The sequence below is a fragment of the Pan troglodytes genome, chromosome 1, assembly GCF_028858775.2.
Source record: "Pan troglodytes isolate AG18354 chromosome 1, NHGRI_mPanTro3-v2.0_pri, whole genome shotgun sequence".
Classification (NCBI taxonomy): Eukaryota; Metazoa; Chordata; class Mammalia; order Primates; family Hominidae; genus Pan; species Pan troglodytes.
The window spans coordinates 212,338,582-212,362,020 of NC_072398.2; the positions used below are offsets into that span (position 1 = coordinate 212,338,582).

At 49.9% G+C, this 23,439-nt stretch overlaps 1 protein-coding gene across 1 annotated transcript; it reads left to right on the top strand.

The window, feature by feature from the left end:
• The first annotated feature begins 2,477 nt into the window (after window positions 1-2,477).
• Window positions 2,478-22,570, top strand: TAS1R2 (taste 1 receptor member 2). Its single transcript, XM_016950300.2, has 6 exons — window positions 2,478-2,659; window positions 4,555-4,855; window positions 7,197-7,970; window positions 12,634-12,843; window positions 20,328-20,451; window positions 21,642-22,570. Exons 1-6 carry the CDS (start codon window positions 2,478-2,480, stop codon window positions 22,568-22,570), a joined length of 2,520 nt encoding a protein of 839 aa, XP_016805789.1.
• The last annotated feature ends 869 nt before the right edge of the window (window positions 22,571-23,439 follow it).

A 23,439-nucleotide genomic window follows, 5' to 3' on the forward strand; every position in this document is an offset into this window, starting at 1 on the left:
GGAGAGGTGCAGAAAGGGGGTGATGAGGGTCTGCGGGGGTTGTGGCGTGGAAAGTGGGAGGGCATGGAGAGAACCCATGGGGCAGTGGTGACGGGTCAGTGCTGGGGTTTTGGGCCAGCTGACATGGAGGCAGACACGGGCAGTGCAAAGAGGGGCTCCCCACTGTACAGATGAGGAGACTGAGACCCAGAGAGAGGAGAGTCAGGCCCAGAACCCGCACCTCCAAACACCCCTTGCAGGGCGCTTCCTTTTATTTTATGAGTCCCCACCTCCAATCCACTGGTTTACACAGGCCCAGAGAGGGGCAGGGACAAGCCCAGATCACACAGCCAATTCTGCGTCTTCCTGCAGCACCAGGAGGCCTCCCCTTGTTGGCTTACAGGCCCACGGGATGACCCCGTCCCAGGAGAGGTCGGGGCAGGGGAGGAGGCGCCACTTCGGCTCTGCAGTGGCTAAAGATATCCAACATCCTTCAGGGTAACTTCAAGAGGCTTTGGGACACAAAGGGGCAATTTCAGCTGGTCATGGAGCCCACGGTGCCCCCTGAGGCAGTTGATTTCGTTGTAAAAAGAAACAACCTCGCACTTTGGCAAACTCACCTTTCTCCAAGCCTGCTCCACACCCCCCAGTTTTATTTCACTTAATTCCCACACCAAGTCCATGAGGCTGAAATTGTTATCCTTGTTTCAATGGGGAAGAAACAGAGCCTCAGAGAGATTAAGGAACTTGCCCATGCTCATCCAGCAAACAGCTGATGTCAAATCCAGGTGGGTCCAAGTCACGTGGTTTCAAGGGTCCTCAAGTAGAGTGGACACACGCAGCAGGATCCGGTTAACGGTGTAAGGCTGGTAGCCAGTGCCCAGCGACGATGCAGACAGGAGGCTTGTTGCTGCTCAGAGCGGGGGAGACTCCCTTGAACTGGGTTCACGAGTGGTTCCTAGGAGGAGGAGAAGCTCAGACTGGGCCCTGAAGGAGGAGCAGGGCTTGGCTGGGGTGGGGCAGGAGAGAGCATGTTTTTATTTGTTTGTTTGTTTGTTTTTTTGAGATGGAGTCTCACTCTGTAGCCCAAGCTGGAGTGCAGTGGCACGATCTCAGCTCACTGCAACCTCTGCCTCCTAGGCTCAAGCGATTCTCGATTCTTGTGCCTCAGCCTCTTGAGTAGCTGGGATTACAGGTGTGTGCCACCATACCCAGCTAATTTTTTGTATTTTTAGTAGAGACCGGGTTTCACCACGTTGCCCAGGGTGGTCTCAAACTCTTGAGCTCAGATGATCTTCCTGTCTCGGCCTCCCAAAGTGCTGGGATTACAGGCGTAAGCCACCGTGCCCAGCCGATCATGGGGTTTTTGATCACCTTTTTCTACCTTGAAGCCTCTGCCCATCAGAACCGTGGAGCGCAGCAGCCGGGTATGTGCCTGTGACAGACCCATTCCAGCCATGTGGTGTGTGGCAGGTTCCCTAGGGCTCGGCCACATGTTGGTAGGCCTGGAAAGGAGCAAAACAGCACTAAATGGACAGGGGTCTCTGATTCAAATGGGTCCCTAATTCACTGGAGCCACCTCCCCGCTTCTGACTCCTTGGGCGTATTCACCTTTGAATTTAGGAATTTTCAACTTTCTGTTTTGCCAACAACCCTGCCCTTTGGTGTGGGGTCCAAGGGGTCGGGGACCCAGAGTGGGTGTTGCTAGGCTGACTGATGGCAGCCTTCAGAGGGAGTGAGAGCACCCCTCCCTTCCCTCCTTCCCCCACCCTCTTTGACACCGCTGGGTGTTTTTTTTTTTTTTTTTTTATCAAAAGCACTAATTTTGTGATGTAATGTGATGTAGCGATGAAGGACCCAGCCCCGGAGTCAGACCATGTGGTTTGAATCTCAGCTCTGCTAGTCAGGCAGCCTGGGCTGGATTTCTTAATTTCTCAGTGCCTCCATTTCTTCATCTTTGAAATGGGGTTAGTAATAGTCCCGGTTACTGCAACCATTATATGAGATGATGAACCGCAACACCTGCATGATGCCTGGTTCTTATTGACAATGGCTACCACTTTCTCCACACCTATACATCACTACATGCCTGGCCTAACTTGGCTGGACTCCAGAGCTTGGGCTCTTTTGGCCACAGTACTCTGTTTCCTGATAGCACTTATGTCCTTTACTCCTGAAATATTTGAAATGTCAGGAAGATGAGACTTGTCCTTGGACAAGTGGCAGAAGGCCAGGGCATGGCCAAGTTATCAGGATGCTCTCTCTTTCCAAATAGGGTTCCCCTAGACCACCTAGCCCCTCTATGCTCTAAGAAAGAATCATCATAATTCCAGCCTCCTTTCCTCCCTCTGGGCCCCCAAACCTCTCCACCTGCTCCAGGTGCCCCACAGTCGGTGGCAGGACCATCGCTATGTAAATGTCTGTGCAAATACCCTGGTGTCAAGCCGCCAATTCTCCAGTGAGGCAGGACTACCTCCTGAGACCATCACTTCCCAGCCATGGGGCCCAGGGCAAAGACCATCTGCTCCCTGTTCTTCCTCCTATGGGTCCTGGCTGAGCCGGCTGAGAACTCGGACTTCTACCTGCCTGGGGATTACCTCCTGGGTGGCCTCTTCTCCCTCCATGCCAACATGAAGGGCATTGTTCACCTTAACTTCCTGCAGGTGCCCATGTGCAAGGAGTGAGTCTCCAGTGTGGGGCTGGAAGTGGCAGTGGGGATGGGGTGGGAGGCCAGGCCTGGTCCTGTGGGTCCCTGGGAGCCAGACCAGGACCAAGGGCTTAAAGCACTCCTCCCCATTCATTGCCAATCCCCTTATTCTGGATCCATGCCCCTAGTCCTCAGGGAGGCCCCGTATAATATGGGTTACCAAAATCTTTGGTGACTGTGGTCTGAAACACTGAGACTTGGGTCATCTCAGTGCCATTTTTTAAAATAGAGTTACAGAATGTTTGAGCCTAGAGGGCTCTTAGAGGCCATCAAGACTGCTCCCACCCACTTTGGCAACTGGGGGACTCCCAATGGGTCCATGTCAAAACCCATTCTGAAAACCTTTGGGAGGCAGAATGTGATTTTTCTGTAGCAGGTTCCGTGGTGGGTAGGGGTGCTTTTGGGCCTAGAGGGAAGTTCCTCTTCCCCCACCTCCTCCCTGAGCCCCTTAAGGTGGCAGCATCACTTGGAGATTGTGGGGGCTGTGTGCATCTGCATGCAAGCACGAAGGACATGGAGCCAGCCTGGGACTAAAAAAGAAAGAGTGACCTCTTGCAGAGAGGGTGAAGGTATTGTGGGAGACAAGGAGAAAGGTAGGACAGTGCAAAAGATGATTAAGGGTTGACTATAAGAAATGCATCATTTATGACACTGGGGAAGATTATATGCTGGCTTGAGAATGGTGAAGGTGATGGCACCAGGCATGATGCTGGGTTTTCTAATGCTTGTGATCATGGTGGGGTGTATAATGATGGTGATAGTTGTGATGAAAGTAATGGTGGTGATGCTGATAATGTTGATAACAGTAATACTGGTGATGATGACAATGATAAAAAGTATGATGGTGATGATGATGATGATAGTGGTAATGGTGGTGATGATGGTGATGCTAGTGATGATGATGGCAGCGGTGGTGGTAATAGTGTTGGTAATGATGGTGCTGGTAGTGATAATGGTGATGGTTGCATTGATGGTGATGGTTTTAATGATAGTGTTGGTGATGATGGTGATGGTAGTGATGATGGTGTTGGTGGTGATGATAGTGATGCTGAAGATGGTGGTGATGGTAGTGATGATGGTGTTGGTGGTGATGATAGTGATGCTGAAGATGGTGCTGATGGTGTTGGTGATGATGGCGATGGTAGTGATGCTGGTGATGGTGTTAGTGATGGTGTTGGTGATGGTGGTGATCGTAGTGATGCTGATGATGGTGCTGATGGTGTTAGTGATGACGTTGGTGATGGTAGTGATGATGGTGATGGGGGTGGTGATGATGGTGATGCTGATAATGATGGTGCTGATGATGGTGATGGTGGTGAGGGTGTTACTGATGGCGTTGGTGATGGTAGTGATGATGATGTTGGTGGTGGTGATGGTGGAAATGGTGGTGGTGATGGTGGTGATGATGGCTGTGATAATGGTGGTGCTGATAGTGATGGTGGTGACGGTGATGATGGTGGTGATGATGGTCACAAGGTTGTGGTGACAGTGATGGCCCTGGTGGTGATATTGGTAATATGGGTAGTGGGTGATGATGGTGATAGTGGTGATGGTGGTGATGGAAGTTTTAGTGGATAATGATGGTCACATTGGTGGGCATTGGTAGAGTGGTGATGGAGGTTATAGGGATAGTAGCGATGATGGCCACATGGATAACAGTATCAGTGGTGGCCATATGGGCAATGGTGACCCTAGAGATGTGGTATGGTGACAATGACATGGTGAAAATGCCCGAGTCTTCTGGAGTGGCTCTTCTCAGTCAATGCCTTGGCTTTCCTGTGGCAGGAAGGAGGAGTGGGCTGGTTCTCTTATCTCTTCCTTCCTCATTCTGGATCTGCTTCCACCTCATGATGCTGTGGCCCCTCCAGGTATGAAGTGAAGGTGATAGGCTACAACCTTATGCAGGCCATGCGCTTCGCGGTGGAGGAGATCAACAATGACAGCAGCCTGCTGCCTGGTGTGCTGCTGGGCTATGAGATCGTGGATGTGTGCTACATCTCCAACAATGTCCAGCCGGTGCTCTACTTCCTGGCACACGAGGACAACCTCCTTCCCATCCAAGAGGACTACAGTAACTACATTTCCCGTGTGGTGGCTGTCATTGGCCCTGACAACTCCGAGTCTGTCATGACTGTGGCCAACTTCCTCTCCCTATTTCTCCTTCCACAGGTGAGGCCCCTGGGCCCTGGAGAAGGACCTGGGGAGGGGGGCAGAGGAATGGCTGTCTAGAGGCCTCAGAAGCCACTTCCTCCATCAATCATGGGAGGTGATGATAGGACCAGAAGCAGGGTCAGGACATCAGCCCAAATCTTGAGAAGGTAGCCCAGCTTATGGAGTAAGGGCTCAGGCTTTGGAAGTGGGCAGATCTGGTTGTGCAACTTGGCACCGAGCCTTGGCCACAGTGAAGACTTTGGCAAATCTCTTAACTCTTCTAGCCTCAGTTTCCTCACCTGTAAAGTGGGATGATAAGCATTCCATCCCAGGACTGTCTGAAGGTTAGTGTTCAACCTGTGTAAATTTCTGGCACACAGTAGGTAGTAAATAATGTTGTTTTATAAAGCATCTTGCACAGGAATAAAAACTTGAAGTGCTTAGTATTATTCTCTACAGCTGCCTAGCACAAGGTCTGCCTCGTAGTAGGTCCTCACAAAAGGGTGATTTGTATTACTACTATTATTATAACTATTATCATAATCATGATTGAAAGTGCCAAGTGCAGTACTGGTACAGGCTATATATTCATTAAAGATCAGCTAGCAAAAGACTTGGCACACAGTAGGTAGTCACAAATATTGTGATTGTTACTGTTTAATGTTAGTACTTTTACATGAAGCATCTAGCTGAGGACTGAATTCATTCTTTCATTCATGTAACAGATATTTATTGAGCACCTACTATGTGCCAGGTACTGTTGTAGGTGCTGGGATACAGCTGGCAACAACTTAGAAATCATCGCCCTCATGGAGTTTCTCTTCTAGTGGAGAGAGACAGAAAATAAGTGTAAACAATAATAGGTGATGCAGGATGTTAGAGGTGAGAAGTGCAATGAATAAAATAAAAATGTGGGCAGGGTGGGGGGGTCTGGCATGTCAGTGGAAAGGAGGAGTTGGTAGAAGGAGATTGCAATTTTCAACAGGGTGGTCAGGTGGGTGTCACTGACAATTGGGCGAAGACTTGAGGGAGGTGAAGGAGTGAGGGAGCCATGAGGGACCTAGCAGAAGAACATTCCAAGAAGAGAGGTTAGCAAGTGCCAAGGCCAGGAGGTGCCTGGTATGTTTGCGGAACTAGATGAGCAGAACTGGAACTAGAGGGAGAGGAGAAGGAGATGAAATCAGACAGGTGAGAGTTGTGCAGATAAATGACAGAGCCCTTAGGGGCCATTCAAGGACTGGCTTTTCCTGGGTGAAGTTAGGAGCTGTTGAGGAGTTCTGAGAAGAGGAGTAAAGTGACCTGACATGTGTGTGAGCAGGGTCACTGGGCTGCCATGTTAAGCATAGACTATAGGGGAAAGGTGGATGGGTAATGTTGCAGTGCAGGCCGGGGATGATGGTGGCTGGACAGGAGGGAGTGGGGAGCTGGCAGGCACTGGATGGATACATTTTAAAGGTAGAGCCAAGAGGATTTGCTGATGGATCCAGTGTGACCTGTGTGTGAAAGAAGAGTCAAGGACGACTCCAGAGTTTTTGCCCTGAGTCACTGGAATGATGGATTCATCACCAGCCAAGATGGGGGAGGGTGTGGATGGAGCAGGCTCAGAGGAGAACAGGGTTCAGTTTCGATCTGTGAAGTTTGAGATGTCAGGCAGGCAGTCGTGGTATGCATCTGAAGTTCAGGAGAGAAGTCCCGGCCAGGGCTATCCACTGGGAGTTGACGTGGAAATGGGATATTAAGCCATGAGGCTGGATGGGACCACCAAGGGAGGAGGAGAGCAGCTGGAGAAAAGGCAGGGACTGAGGCCTGAGCCCAGGGTCCTCCAAGGTTAAGAGGTCATAGAGAAGAGAAGGAACCAGGAAAGGAGATGGAACTCCCAGTGAGTTGGGAAGAAAACCATGGAGCCCTGGAGGTGGAGGGAAGAAATGTGGCTAGTTGATGAGCCTGATGGTGATGAGGGGGAGGAGGAAAGCGCTGTGCTTAGTAAGAGTTTCTAGATGATGGGGATGATGGCTATGTCATTCACCTAGCCCAGGATGTGGTTCTCAATAAAAGCCAGTGTGCTGATGACCATGAGGATGATGGTGTATGTGGCTTGGCCCAGGGTGTGGTACACAGTAGGTGCTCAATAATCATGATGAGACTGAGATAAGGCACCTGGCCTAGGGCCTGGCACACAGTAGGTTCTTATTGCATGGGGCTACCTGGGGACCATGATGATTGACGATGGTGTAAACCACCTACCCCTGGGGTGGCTTGCACTAGGTGCTTCCCAGATGATGATGGTGGATAGAGCCCTGGGGTGGGGGCAGAGCACCCAGCGGGGCACTCGCTCATGCCACAGCCCTTCCCCTTGCAGATCACCTACAGCGCCATCAGCGATGAGCTGCGAGACAAGGTGCGCTTCCCGGCTTTGCTGCGCACCACACCCAGCGCCGACCACCATGTCGAGGCCATGGTGCAGCTGATGCTGCACTTCCGCTGGAACTGGATCATTGTGCTGGTGAGCAGCGACACCTATGGCCGCGACAATGGCCAGCTGCTTGGCGAGCGCCTGGCCCGGCGCGACATCTGCATCGCCTTCCAGGAGACGCTGCCCGCACTGCAGCCCAACCAGAACATGACGTCAGAGGAGCGCCAGCGCCTGGTGACCATTGTGGACAAGCTGCAGCAGAGCACAGCGCGCGTCGTGGTCGTGTTCTCGCCCGACTTGAGCCTGTACGACTTCTTCAATGAGGTGCTGCGCCAGAACTTCACGGGCGCCGTGTGGATCGCCTCCGAGTCCTGGGCCATCGACCCGGTCCTGCACAACCTCACGGAGCTGCGCCACTTGGGCACCTTCCTGGGCATCACCATCCAGAGCGTGCCCATCCCGGGCTTCAGTGAGTTCCGCGAGTGGGGCCCACAGGCTGGGCCGCCACCCCTCAGCAGGACCAGCCAGAGCTATACCTGCAACCAGGAGTGCGACAACTGCCTGAACGCCACCTTGTCCTTCAACACCATTCTCAGGCTCTCTGGGGAGCGTGTCGTCTACAGCGTGTACTCTGCGGTCTATGCTGTGGCCCATGCCCTGCACAGCCTCCTCGGCTGTGACAACAGCACCTGCACCAAGAGGGTGGTCTACCCCTGGCAGGTGAGGGGGTGGCTGCCATAGAGTTTGCAGGGCACCTCCATCCTCCTCCCTTGGGGTTCTGGGCAAATGGGTGTGAAAGGGCATGAGTATCCCATTCTTCCAGACACATAGCACTAGTCATTCCTGGTGCCAAAACAAAATTGCTTTTTAAATTAATTGAACACTCACCATTCAAGATAGTAGTCTGTTCTTGGGAGATTCAGGTGGAATTCACCAGAAGGAAATCCCACAGGCAGTGGGAACCGCAGCGCCCCCCTCCCCCAGTCTCTCCAGGGTTGAGAGCCTGGGACGGGCTTGTGTTTTCGCGTGGACCCTCTAAAGGCCTTGCATTGCTTTTATGGGTCTTCATTACCCTAGTTCTCTATCACCCTGGTTCAGACATAGACTTTAAATCTGTTCTTCTGGCTTAACACACACATCCACATCCACAGGCACACACAGAGACCTCCCACCACGAAGCTTTCTGGGATATAGAAGGTTTTACTGAGGATCAGAGGAGCAGGGGGGATTTACATTAGAGACGCACACTTTATACTTTGCTGTTGGAGATCTCTGTTCTTAAATGGTTCCTTGGCTTTTTCACAGTTTGGGGCCAGCCTCCCACCCTGCTATTTAGCCACTTCCCTAAACCCTGTCCAGCTCCCCTCTTTGTTCTCCCCTTTCGCCCACTTGCTAGATCCCTCTCCCATCCTCAAATAACTGTTCACTTCCTTAACAGAACAAATTAGTTTGCTCTGAAGAAATTCTCTCTCTCATTCTATTTAATTGTACCTCTCTATCCCATAATCTCAGATCCTAACCTTGCAACCTTAAACACTTTTCTTTTAAAAGATTGCAGTTATTCTTTAAAAGGAATTCTGGTGCCAGTTGGTAAAAATACTGCGTATTGCTGTATGTCCTGTTATATTAATAATATACATAATTATCATGGGTGCTTTACTCCTCTTTGAGTGCCTACTAGGCACTGAATACCGAGTATACATCACATCTAACTCATGACCCTCCTGTGAGGATAATCTACAGGTAGAAAAGCTGAGGGGCAGGAAGTCAATGTGACTAGCCCGTGATCGCTCAGTGGTAAGTGGTGGACCATGCTTTTGAACCCAGGTCTGGCCCATTCTGCTGTGATTTTCCCACTTCACCTTCTGGGCATCCTCCCAGCTGCAACTGGCAGGAGCTATGATGAAAGACAGTTGACTTCTTCCTTCTCCCAGCAGCGGAGACCAAAGGGCACCAATCATAGCAACCAGGATGTCCCATCCCTTTTGTTGAGCACCTACTATGTGCCAGGCCTGGGGGACCTCCAACCTAGGAGGAGATGAGGACAGTTAATAAGATCTGTCTGCCAAGTGCAGCAAGAAGTCAGAATTGCAGCTGTGCACAGAGCAGGGGCATCATCATGGTGGGAGAGGGTCAGGGAAGGCAGGACTGAGGAAGGGAGTAAACAGGCACTGGACCTTCCAGGAGGAGAGTGGGAGAGTGGTGGCCTGGCCACGTGATTGGGCTTGAGTGGCGAAGACTGAGAGGCGACGGGAACTGCAGGTGATACTGGAGGGCATCTAGTGCCCTGAAGGAGAGGCGGCTTTGTCTAGAGGCAGCAGGAGTTCATAGAGCATTCCAAGCTCTGAGATGACGTTCTTGAGACAGCCCAACAAGCCAATTTAGGGCTGGGGATGATGCAGTCAAGCGGCAGGGAACCCAGCCCACCCTATGTAGGCTTCACCCAGGGTCTCTGCTGGCATAAACAGCGTCCTTGTGAGAATTAGAAAATGATGCCCTTTTGTGCAGACAAGTTAGACCAAGATGCTCTTTGGCTTTGGATGCACGCAGACCTGTGGCAGGCACATGGCTTTGTGGCCTGAATGGGCTGGACTCCAGCTGTTCCTCCCAGTTGTCCTAAATGGACCCCCTCATGAAGGGCACAACCTGCAAAATGGTATGTGGTGTCCTTACTATCTCCCATCCTCCTTGCTGGGTCACACCACGGCACTCTGTTTATTTTTGTCATAACAGGTATCCCAAGTTGTGATTGTGTTGATATCCTTTGTTTGTTTATTGGCTATTCCCCACACCTCCCAAACTGAGGCCAGTGAGAGCAGGGACCCTGTCAATCCTTTCCAATGCTGTATCCCAAGTTGCTAGCACTGGTCTGGCTTGGCGTTGATTCTCAGTGAATATTGGATGAATGAATGAATGGGCACTTATGTGCCGGACACGGTGTTCACCTCTTTACATGAATTCTCAGTTACCCCCAGACAGACACTGTTGAGCAGATACTGTTACTACACGGTTGCTCTCCCATACACAGGTCAAACTGAGGTTCAAAGAGGTGACAGCACCCAGCTAGGGAGTGGCCAGGGGTGGTGGTAAGGGATGGTGATGAAATAGTGCTGGGGTAGTGGGGATGGGCACCCCATGAGAGGCGAGGTAGAGAGACAGGACTCAGGGGCAATGAGAAGAGTTGGAGATGACACTGGGTAGATGTGTTGCCCGTGCTGGTGGTGGTGGGGTCAGATCAGTGGGAGGTTGGGTAAATCCAGGCTGGCAAATTTGTGGCCATCCCAGCAAAAATGTTCAGCAGGTTGGCCAGGTGTGGTGGCTCACACCTGTAATCCCAGCACTTTGGGAGGCCAAGGCAGATGAATCACGAGGTCAGGAGTTCGAGACCAGCCTGGCCAACATGGTGAAACCCCGTCTCTACTAAAAAATACAAAAAATTAGCCGGGCATAGTGGAGGGCGCCTGTAATCCCAGCTGCTCGGGAGGCTGAGGCAGGAGAATTGCTTGAACCCAGGAGACGGATGTTGTAGTGAGCTGAGATCTGAGATCGCATCTCTGCACTCCAGCCTGGGCGACAAAGTGAGACTCCGTCTTAAAAAAAAAAAAAAATGTTCAGCCAGTCATTGAATCAGGAGGGTCAGGGTTGTGAGGTCTTCTCAGGTTCTGGTCCAATCCTTTTATTTCACAAATGGGGCCCTTGGCACTGGTCTGGCTCTTCCCCGCACAGCTCTCTCCACCTTTCTCCACCCCTCGGGCATCTCGGATATGGCCCACCTGTTTGTACATTGTAAGGCAGGTGGCGGTGAGCTGGGCAGAGCTTAGCAATCAGACCTGGAATGGAATCCCAGTGCTGCCACTACTAGCTGTGCAAACCTGGGCAAATTTAATATCTCTGAGCCTTGATTTTCTCATCTGTTAAATGGAAGGAATCATATGTGCCCTGCTGAGTTATTGAGGGGATGTGCAATCATGATGCAAATTACCTGGGGCAGCGAAGAGGCTGAATGTACTCCTCCTCTTCCTCTTCTCTGACACCGAGTGCTGGCCTCAGGAGAGAGTGTGGGGTTGGAGAGGTGGACTTGAGTCTGCCTTAAATGTACAGCTTATGCTGGGATAGGGGTAGGGCTAGATGGGGAAGGGGAAACGGGGTTCAACCTGATGAGGGAACCCCAAGGTGCCCAAGCCCCTGCCAATAATAGTCTAGGCTCCCACCCACTCAGGACAATTACAAGGCCAGTGCTTTCTGACCCCTTGGGGGTGATATCTTGGATCCCTCTAGTCCCAAGTGCTCAACCCTGCTTGGGCAGGTCATTGCAGAGGTGCAACATGGGCACCCAGGACCTGACTCCCAGGGGCCTCTGCCATCCTGATCCTCATCCTCAGGCCGACCACCTGGTTGGAGCCTCCTTCTTGGCTCAAAGGACCATTGCCCTTGGGCTTAGCAACCTGTGCACATTCCAAAGAGTCTTTCTGAGTCAGGACCTCACCTGCTAGGCAGGGAAGGGAGAAGGCCAGGGCCCGACTCCCTTGGCTACCTGTCTGTGTGTATCAGTCCCTGAGGCCAGGTGAGCCCTAAAGATATAGCCAAATGGACACTACCATTTATGGAGGGAAAATCTAGGAGCCAGGTCCATGGGATACTTGAGCTGGAAGTCCTTTCAGCGTTAGCCCAGCAAGGTTCAGAAACTTGCTGAGAGTCACACAGCAAATTGGGAACAGAACTGGGACTGGACTTTAGGTCGGAGGATGCCCAGTTCAAAGTGTGCTCTAGTCTGTCCCAGCTGCTGCCTACTGAGAGTGATGGGGGGTTGGGAGGTGGGGAGAGACTGGAATGAGAGCTGACCCTAAGGTCTGGGGAGGTAGGAAGGACCCAGGGATCAGGGGAGACCCCAATTGACCTTTGCAGGTGACAGAGACAGTGGACTCTATACCTCATCTCATGTATTGGGTTCAAGAGGGATGACTGAGGTGACTTCCAGGGAAAAGGAAATCTATCAGCACCTTGGTAGGAGTGCTTCCTGTCTCAGGCTCTGCTCTAAGTCTCTAACATAGATGAACTTATTTTTTGCTTCCAAGCCCAGAAGATAGAGTTTTTATTGCTCCCACTTTGCAGAAGAGGAAACGGGTTCAGAGAGGTTAAGAAACAGGCCCAAGGCCTCACAGCAAGGGGCAGAGCTGAGGCCTGAACCCAGATGTGCCTGGCTCCAAAGCAGAGCTCTCAGCCACTGACTCCTAAATTGCCACCCTTTCGGAGATTTATTGCCTCCATATTACAGAGTTGGAAATCAGGGCTAATGGAATGGTAGAATCTTTCCCAGGTCCAGGAAAAATTCTGGCTCAGATTCTGATGCTAGCTCCACTTCCCTTCCCTCTGACCCCGCCAGCTGCTTGAGGAGATCTGGAAGGTCAACTTCACTCTCCTGGACCACCAAATCTTCTTTGACCCGCAAGGGGACGTGGCTCTGCACTTGGAGATTGTCCAGTGGCAATGGGACCGGAGCCAGAATCCCTTCCAGAGCGTCGCCTCCTACTACCCCCTGCAGCGACAGCTGAAGAACATCCAAGACATCTCCTGGCACACCATCAACAACACGGTCAGCCAGGGGGCCTGGTGGGTGGGCAGGCCTGGGGCGGGGCCTGGGGCTCTTGCTGGAGTGGCTAGGGCCCTTTTCATTAGGGACAGAGCCTGGAGATGCTTTATCAATCTCTGGGGGGATGTCTATTTGTGGATGTATCGTCTGGGGTCCTTTCCTTCCCCCATTGATTGGGAACTATGCCTGTTCAGGGCTTTCTAGTTTCCCAGGAAGAGGGGCTCAGGGGCCTCTACAAGGTAAATGTTCACTGAACATGTGTGTGCCTGGCTTGGTGCTAAGGATTTCAATTCTCACATCAACCCTGGAGCAGTGGTCCCCAACCTTTTTGGCACCAGGGACTGGTTTAGTGGAAGACAATTTTTCCACAGACTGGGAGGAGGATAGTTTCTGGATGATTCAAGTGCATTACACTGTGTGCTTTATCTCTATTATTATTGTAACATATAATTGTAATATATAATGAAATAATTGTACAACTCACCGTAATGTAATATTAATGGAAGCCCTGAGCTTGTTTTCCTGCAAGTAGATTATCCCATCTGGGGGTGATGGGAGACAGTGACAGATCATCAGGCATTAGATTCTCATAAGGAGTGTGCAACCTAGATCCCTTGTATGCACAGTTCACAATAGGGTTTGTGCTCCTATGAGAATCTAATGCGGATGTTGATCTGACAGGAGGTGGAGCTCAGGTGGTAATCAAGTGATGGGGAGCAGTTGTAAATACAGATGAAGCTCTGCTCTCGCTCACCTGCTGCTCACCTCCTGCTGTGTGGCCAGGTTCCTAACAGGCCACAGACTGGTACTGGTCTGTGTCCTGGGGATTAGGGACCTCTGCTTTATCAATAGCTGGTAGGATCTCTATTCGTGGGTATACAGTCTGGGGTCCTGTCCTTCCCCCATTGATTGGGAACTATGCATGTTCAGGGCTTTCCAGCTCCCCAGGAAGAGGGGTTCAGAGACCTCTGCAAACTAAACACTCACTGAACATGTGTGTGCCAGGCCTGGTGCTAAGGACCTCAATTCTCATATCAACCCTAGGGGATAAATGCTACCATTTTCTCCATTTTATAGGTTAGGAAACTGAAGGCACCAAGAGGTTGTGTGACCTGTCTGAGGCCACACAGCTAGTCTGTGGTGGAGGTTCTCTATATACAGCATACAGCTAGTCTGTGGTGGAGGTTCTCTATATACAGCATTCAGGCTAAAGCCTGTGATATGGCTTGGCTCTCTGTCCCCACCCAAATCTCATCTTGTAGCTCCCATAATCCCCACATGTTGTGAGAGGGATCCGGTGTGAGATAATTGAATCATGAGGGTGGGTCTTTCCTGTGCTGTTCTCCTGATAGTGGATAAGTCTCACAAGATCTGAAGGTTTTAAAAATGGGAGTTTCCCTGCACAAGCTCTCTCCGCTTGCTGCTATCCATTTAAGACATGACTTGCTTCTCCTTGCCTTCTGCCATGATTGTGAGGCCTCCCCAGCCATGTGGAACTGTAAGTCCATTAAACCTCTTTCTTTTGTAAATTGTCCAGTCTTGGGTATGTCTTTATCAGCAGCTTGAAAGTGGACTAATACAGCCTGTCATTGGATACTCTTGTTTTAGTTTGGTAGCTATGCCTTCAACTGAGTCTGACATCTGTCAATCTAAAGATCCATTATTTTACCCTCTTTAGAGAGTAGACCATCAGAATTCTGCTGGAGTAGGAAAGGATAGAGACCTGCCTTGTGGAGTTGGGGAAGGGATCTAGAGATCTAAAAGCTTCTGGAAGAGACTTCATCACTCTCCTTTGCTAATAGCCTGCACCCTCTTCCCCCCAGTCCCCGACAGCACTCTATCCCCAGTTGCAGAGGTACCTGATGCTGTGAGTTTCTGAGTGCCTTGGGGATTTTTGTGGAGTAAATTAGGGTGGTGTCTGTGTTAGTTTCCTAGGCCTGCCATAACAAAGTATCACAGACTGGGGTGGGTAGGGAGCTTAAACAGATGAAATTTATTGTCTCACTGTTCTGGAGCCTGGAAGTCCAAGATCAAAGTGTCAGCAGGGTTGGCTCCTTCTGAGAGCTGTGAGGTAGAATCTGTTCCAGGCTTCTCCCCAAGCTCCTGGTGGTTAGCTGGCACTCTTTGATATTCCTTGACTGTAGATGCACCACCCATATTAGTCCACTCTTGAATTGTTACAAAGAAATGCCAGAGACTGGGTAATTTATAGAGAAAAGAGGTTGAATGGGCATACTGTTCTGCAGGCTGTACAGGAAGCATGATGCTGGCATCTGCTCAGCTTGTGGGGAGGCCTTAGAAAATTTACAGTCATGGTGGGAGGCAAAGGGGGAACCACCTTGTTACATGGCTGGAGCAGCAAGAGAGAGTGAAGGAGGAGATATCACACACATTTAAACGACCAGATCTCACAAGAACTCACTCACAATCAGGAGGAGAGTGCCAAGAGGATAGTACTAAACCATTCTTGAGAACTCTATCCCCATGATCCAATCACCTCCCACCAGGACTCACCTCCAACGTTGGGGACTACAACTGGACATGAGATTTGGGTGGGGACACCCACATCACCACCCCATCTCTGCTTTCACCTTCAGGTGGTGTTCTCCATGTGTCTGTCTCCAAATTCATCCCTTTTATGAGAACATCACTCATATGAGATTAAGGACCCACCCTCCTCCAGGATGACTTCATCTTAACTAATTATATGACTATGTTGACTGCAATGACCCTATTTCTTAATGAGGTCACATTCTGGGGTCCTGGGGACTAGGACTTTAAGCAGGATATAGTTCAGCCCATATACTGTCTTAGCTTTGGTGTCTCCCAGAAAGCAGAGCCTGAGACAAGGGTTTATGTGCAGAAGATTTATTCCAGGACATGATACATGGACAGGAACAGGAGTGGGAGACTGGGGAGAGTTCCACAGGGAACAGGGAAAGTTGGTCCAAGAGAACAACCTCAAGCCACACACTACTCTGAGCAACTGGAGGTCAATCTTACTGGGACCTCCCGAAGAGCCACCTTAGCATTGTCTCCCAGAGGAGGGAGGAGGGTGGCAGTAATCCACTAGCTCCCATCACCTGGTGGTCAGGGGTTGCTCTGTGGGGTGTTAGCTTCAGAGGCCTCCCATGGGCATTTCATACTGCAGCCTTAGGGCAGAATACAAGACACAGCTGTGTAGCCGAGGCCAGGTGCTGACAGGTGGCACTTGCTTGAAACTGGTGACTGCAGCAATGGCTGGAATAAACAGTGGGTTGAGAAAATATGAGGCAGGCCACAGAGAGGCCCATTTCTTGTTCCACTCAGTGGCTTTCCTTGAGCCTGAGGAGTCACAGACTTTTTAGAGCAGCCGCCAGCTCAGTCTCTAACAGAAAGGGAGTTTGGCGGACTTAGCCACTACCCAAAGTTGTCACTGATATTCATCTCTCTCTTCTGCTTACCATTCTGGGTTTCTTCACTCTCAGCCAGCATTTGGCTGCTCTCAGTCACTTGCCTGGGGGGTGATCCCGACCTTCTTCCCCAAGGTGTCTGGGCCATTAGTTGCCTTGCATTTCTGGGCTGTGCCTGCTGCAGATCCCCACCAGCAGGTGCACTGGGATTGAAGCACCCAGGGTTGCCTGGTGAGTCCTTGGGTGCCAGACCTACTCCTTCCTACTCCACTTGTGTAGCAACCACCTCAGCTCCATCCACGAATCCAGGTCAGTTACCTCTTCCTTTCTTGGCCTCCTCATTCACTGGCATGAGGAACCCAAAATGACCACATGGTAATCGTAGAGCCCTATAGTGTCTGCTGGCAGAAGTATTCCCCCTTTGGGGACCAGAATCTCTGTTCCAGCAGAGTGTAAGATTGTAGAGAGGAGAAGCACCAATGCTGCAATGGGTTCCTGAGAATAATGGTGCATGTAGCCAATCCTTCTGGTTGCTGGATACACATATTCTAGCTGTTGAGGCCACAACACTATACACAAGCCATTCATTCAAAACTTCATCTTAAAGGGCAGTGTCCCCACCTTGCAGGGGGTCCTGAAGATGGTACCTTAGCTGAGCTTTTAGTATGCCATCTCATCACCTGGTTAGATAGGATACTTCTGGGTAATGTGGTATATGTTAGGATCAGTGGAGCCTGTGGTCACATGCCCATGTCACACCCCTTTACCATGAAGTTGACTCCTGATCTGAGGTGATACAGTGTCCTGCATCAATAAATCATTTGCTCTGTAAGCCCCCAGATGGCGATGCTGCACTGAAATCAGGGAAGGAAAATTCCCTTCCTGGAATTTTCCCAGAGAGGAAAAGATCTGATGTAATAGATCTTTCAGCAGTTGGTTGGCTGGTCTTTTTGAAGAATTGTATCAACTCAAGGGCTCAGCATGGGTGGGTCTCTGATGCTGGAATGTTAGGTGTTCTGCAATGGCAGTAGCTAGGTCAGCCATGATGAGAGGAAGCTCAAGCTGTTGGGTTCATATCTGTAGCCTCCATCCCTGACATCATGGCCACTCTGTGCAGGCCTTGGGGTGGCTGAGGACAAAAGCCAGCCGACCTTCATTGGACAAGTCAACCTTCTTCTTCTTCTTCTTTTTTTTTTCTGAGACAGTCTCGCTCTGTCGCCCAGGCTGGAGTGCAGTGGCACAATCTTGGCTCATTGCAACCTCCGCCCCCAGGGATCAAGTGATTCTCCTGCCTCAGCCTCCCAAGTAGCTGGGATTACAGAAATGCACCATCACACCTGACTAATTTTTGTGTTTTTAGTAGAGACAGCATTTCGCCATGTTGGCCAGGTTGGTCTGGAACTCCTGACCTCAATTGATCTGCCGACCTTGGCCTCCCAAAAAATGCTGAGATTACAAGCATGAGCCACGGTGCCTGGCTGGGACAAGTCAACCTTTCAATCTGGTTTCTATTACTCTGTGTTTGCTCTCTGGTTTGCATTAACATGAGACACAGAGATCTTCATGCTTTGTGCTCACTCTCATGGATCCATACATATACCTTTCCCCAAGCAACTTTGTCTCCATTCTTCCACTCTTGCTCCTTCCAGGCCCCTGAACAACCAGCCAAGCCATTCCATATGTCCAGGATCTCAAGAATATCCATCCTTCAGGACATCTCTCCATTCACACAAAGCAAACAACCAAGTGTCCTGCTTGCATCTCCACATACAAGCAGTATCTCCCATCATTACTGTCCTTCAGAATTCACCCTGAAAAAAGCTTTGTATCCCTGAAAAAAGCTTAGTATGGCAGCAGTCCACTGTCAGCTCACATTAATATATCAAACCAACCTACTTGTGAATCATTCCTGAATGTTCTCCTCTATTTATTTGTCATAAAGAATCTCTCCATGAGGTCTTAGGTATGATTTGAGGGAGAGGCATTTGTTACAACAGAAATAGATACAGGAGTCACAATAATTGATTTAAGAAATTTACTTGGACCCACTGGTGCTTCTTGGATACCATTTCCCTTATATGAAGACTTGTTTTTATTCCTGCCTCTCTATAAGACTCTGTGAATCTGATAGTCACTTGATGTCCTGGGGCCAGGTACTTAATTTCCATGATGGCCCAGCAGGACTCCAAGAGTTGATTTTCAAGTAGTGAGTAGAATGTTGTTGTAGAAGGCATGGCATTGTTGCATCTCTCTCTTTGGGCTTGCCAATTCTTATAAGCATAGATAACTCAAACATCATCAGATCTCCTCGATCATGTGGCCCCAGTGGCAGGATCGCTTATACAGAAGCCAGGGCCTTCTTCAGAGTCATTTTCTGGACTTGTTACCCTCTGCCTTGAAACTGAAAGCCTTCTGAATCACCTGATAAACGGGTTGCAGTAGTATTTCCAGGAGCAATTTATGTTGTCCCGCAAATCTAAAGAAGTTTATAAAGTTCCATACTTTCATGGTAGCAGGTGTAGGGTGGATGACTTGTCTATTATCTTAGAATGGATGTCCTGGCATTCTCTGTACCTTTGGCCTCCTAAAAACATCACCAACGTAACAGCACCCCCAGCCCCAAGTTTTGAATCTTTACAAGGTTTATCTCCAATCCTCTGGCATTCATAGGTCTTACTTGGATATAAAAGTGCTTGCTACTTTCTACTAACCAGGTCCAATTACCACGGTGTCATGAATATCATAGACCAGCGTGATATTCTGCAGAATGTCAAGATGAACAACTTCCATGTGGACTACATTGAGATCGAGAGTGAAAGAGTAAACTCTATGATAAGATAGTGAATGTTAGTGATTTGATAAGATAGTGAGTGTTAATGATGTAACATCTTTCTTCTTTTTAAATACAGATGTTTATAATAATAAATTTCCCTCTTAAGTATTGTTTTCACTGTACCCCATTAATTTTGGTACATTAAAATTTTTTATTTTTGTGATAAAAGACATATAACATAACATTTACCAATTTGTTTATTTTTAAGCATGCATTTCAGTAATGTTAAGTATATTCGCATTTTTGTGCAACAGATCTCTAGAACTTTTTCATTTTGCAAATTTCTAACTCTATTCCTATTGAACAACTCCCCATTTCTTCCTTCCTCCAGCCTCTGGCAACCATCCTTCTACTTTATGTTTCTATGAGTTTGACTACCTAAGACACCTCATATAAGTAGAATCATACAGTATTTGTCTTTTTGTGGGGTTAAGTTGTGTTTTTATTTTCATTAATCTCAAAGTATTTTCTAATTTCACTTGTGAATACTACTTTGACCTATTGTTATTTAAGGGTATGTTGTTTAATTTCCACATGTCTATGAATTCCCCAAACTTCCTTCTGTTATTGATTTCTATTTCATTACATTGTTGTTGGGGAACATACCTGTTATTATTTCAGTCCTTTCAAGTTTATTAAAACTATGCTTACTATTTGCTATAAATAAATAGCAATGGTGTCAGAGGCCAAAATTTTCTCCAGTGTCCTTTTTTGTCTCCCATTTTATCTTTGGGTTTCCCTAGATATTCCTTCTTAAATGCAGTCTCAGCCTTGCAGTTATTTCGGTTGTATCCCTTGATTGACGTGGTGGTGAGATAGAGGGGAAGTGTTCTGTAATCCTGTGATTAGGTCTCAATCTTTCAGTAAGCCTGTGCCCCGGAACTGTGACCTTCATAAGTGCTTCTCACCCCACCCCCTTAGGTAAGACAAGAAGGCTAGAGAGGGCTGGAGTTCAGAATTTCTCTTTCCATGTCAGTTAAGCTCTGGTAAAATTCACATCAGTTGGGTTCTGGTAAAATGGTTTCCCTTGAGGAAAGGCATCTGTTAAGGAGAACAGAATGCTCTGAGCATATTTCAAAATGGCTCCTTTCCTTATCCCCTGCTAGAAGCATGAGAGTTTTTTTTTTTTTCTACAGTTTCCACCCCAAAACCTAGGGGGCTTCTAGGCTTCCTCCCCTGAACATCCTGCTGGTTGGAGAGGGGAGGGGCCCCCCAGAATGTGGGAAAAGAGGACTCAGGGTCTCTTGCCCTCCTCCCTCCAGATCCCTGTGTCCATGTGTTCCAAGAGGTGCCAGTCAGGGCAAAAGAAGAAGCCTGTGGGCATCCATGTCTGCTGCTTCGAGTGCATCGACTGCCTTCCCGGCACCTTCCTCAACCACACTGAAGGTATGATTCACAGGTCTAGCACTCCTGACCTGCCCCTGCCCTGCCCCTGGAGTCTCTAGGGCTTGTCCTCCTTGGCAGGGTCTCTGGAGTACCCCCCAGGGGGTGTGAGTGTCCAAAGGCCAGGGACCAGATCTGATTCCTCTTGTATCCTCCCAAAACCTAGTGTAGAGCAAAATCCTCCATACAGGCTGCTTAAGAGAGGGAGGGAGAAGGGAAGGGACGACACTCCCCCAAGCCGGACTGCAGCTGATCCCACTCCACACACACATAGCCCAGGGCCCAGGGAGTCAGGCTGGGGAACACCCACTGGATGAATGAATGAATGAATGAATGGTATTTGCAATAGGAGGAAAGTTTCTGGCAGACAGGGAAGACACCATCTCATTTGTCCCTCTGGCCTCCCAAGTGCCTAGTGTAGCTCAAAGCACAGCACAGTTGCTCAGTGGGTGCTTGTTGAATGACTTCCTTGATGAGAAGAATGATCATTTCTCCCTATAGAACATAAAATCTAGGAACATGCAGACAACGTCATCTCTGTCCACATTAGTGTTTAGCACAGTTCAGAGTTTGGAGCTCAATTCTTTTTCATGACTTCATGTAAATTAAATGGATGATGACATTTACCAATACAAGTATTTAATATGTGCCTAGCAGGCCACAGGACACAGAGGAGGTGGTGAACAAGTTTGTGGAATGATTTCATTGGCCTTCCTCCCACAGTCAGTCAATAGCGGGGAGGTGAGGGCTGGGTTTTATCCATCTCTCTGTGGCCTTCCACCCCAGGTCCCTATCACAATGGATGGTGCTCAAAAACACGTGTATTGAATGCATTCTTTGAGTAAGTGGTTGAATGCCTCTCACACCAGAGGGTGAGGTCTTGGAAGGGAGGAACTGCAGTTGGTAGGCTCTGGGTCAAGGAGACCTGGGTTCAAGTCCTGCTTCTCTAACTTACTGGTTTTGGGCAAATTACTTAACCTGGCTGAGCCTTGGTTTCCTCATCTGTGAAATGCAGTTGCTGTGAGGATTTGATGAGCCAATGCACATGAGACTTGAGGAGTACTGGCTGTGAATGCAAGGGTTGCCCTTGGTGCTCTCTCTTCATCCCTGGAACCTGGCCCTGTGCAGGGCTGGGAGGATGCAGGTGCTTGGAAGATGGGCTTGGCTAATGGGAGTCGCTGTGGTTTTTGCAGATGAATATGAATGCCAGGCCTGCCCGAATAACGAGTGGTCCTACCAGAGTGAGACCTCCTGCTTCAAGCGGCAGCTGGTCTTCCTGGAATGGCATGAGGCACCCACCATCGCTGTGGCCCTGCTGGCCGCCCTGGGCTTCCTCAGCACCCTGGCCATCCTGGTGATATTCTGGAGGCACTTCCAGACACCCATAGTTCGCTCGGCTGGGGGCCCCATGTGCTTCCTGATGCTGACACTGCTGCTGGTGGCATACATGGTGGTCCCGGTGTACGTGGGGCCGCCCAAGGTCTCCACCTGCCTCTGCCGCCAGGCCCTCTTTCCCCTCTGCTTCACAATCTGCATCTCCTGTATCGCCGTGCGTTCTTTCCAGATCGTCTGCGCCTTCAAGATGGCCAGCCGCTTCCCACGCGCCTACAGCTACTGGGTCCGCTACCAGGGGCCCTACGTCTCTATGGCATTTATCACGGTACTCAAAATGGTCATTGTGGTAATCGGCATGCTGGCCACGGGCCTCAGTCCCACCACCCGTACTGACCCCGATGACCCCAAGATCACAATTGTCTCCTGTAACCCCAACTACCGCAACAGCCTGCTGTTCAACACCAGCCTGGACCTCCTGCTCTCAGTGGTGGGTTTCAGCTTCGCCTACATGGGCAAAGAGCTGCCCACCAACTACAACGAGGCCAAGTTCATCACCCTCAGCATGACCTTCTATTTCACCTCATCCGTCTCCCTCTGCACCTTCATGTCTGCCTACAGTGGGGTGCTGGTCACCATCGTGGACCTCTTGGTCACTGTGCTCAACCTCCTGGCCATCAGCCTGGGCTACTTCGGCCCCAAGTGCTACATGATCCTCTTCTACCCGGAGCGCAACACGCCCGCCTACTTCAACAGCATGATCCAGGGCTACACCATGAGGAGGGACTAGTGCCACCCGGTGGCATCTGGGAGGGAGGGAGGGCCACGGAGTTGGGAGGCAGAAGCCAGGGTTCTTCCCTGGCTGGTTCAACTCCAGATGGAAGCAGGGAAGCCATCCCCAATTACTCCCACCTTGCCCTGGTTAATAATTTAGCATTCCTTGGAGGTCCTTTGCATCTGGGCCATTTTTACCCACTTAGTGTTGGGTGTCTTAAAACATCCACACTTCATTGCTTTCCCTTGACCTATTTTACATGCCAGGCACTGTCATCTTCTAGAAAAAAACCACCCAAGGTGACCTATTGGTCTCCAAAGACAAAGTCTGATTTAGCAGCCTATAGCCGCATCTGGCGGTCACAGTGGGCACCTGCGGGTTGCAGCTCATTCCCTTCACTCATGTTCAAGGCCAAGGGAGGCCTTGGGTGCGCTGGGCTGGGTGGGCTGGGCTGGTCTGGGCCAGGGTTGGTGTAGGCGGGTGGGGCCTGCCGTTCAGCATGTGAGCTCGGATAGTGCAGCCATGGCTCCATTTGGTAGCTGTCTCACGTGTCCATTTCCTTTCGTTATTCCCGAAGCGCTCGGGCCCAGGTCCCTGGGTTATCTTTAAAGGATGGCCAGGCATAGCGTGCTTCCCAAATGCTTGTGAATAAACCTCACTTGGGTGAAATGAATGTACTTCCTTCCTGTTTTTGGACGTCCCCTGAGAAAGAACATGTGGAATCAGAGAGACCTCAGTCTCAATGCCAGTAGTGCCACTTCCAAACTGTGTGACTTTGGGCCGTTGTGTTGACTTTGATGGGGACAACAGCTAACATTTATTGCCAAGTCCCTGGCTAAGAACTTTACTACTTTACCCATGTATTCCTCACAAAACTCTGTTGG

Coding starts and splice junctions, on each gene's coding strand:
- TAS1R2 (XM_016950300.2), top strand. CDS start 2,478: ATGGGGCCCAGGGCAAAGACCATCTGCTCCCTGTTCTTCCTCCTATGG. Junction 2,660..4,554: donor CAGGTGCCCATGTGCAAGGA/GTGAGTCTCCAG, acceptor TGGCCCCTCCAG/GTATGAAGTGAAGGTGATAG. Junction 7,971..12,633: donor GGGTGGTCTACCCCTGGCAG/GTGAGGGGGTGG, acceptor TGACCCCGCCAG/CTGCTTGAGGAGATCTGGAA.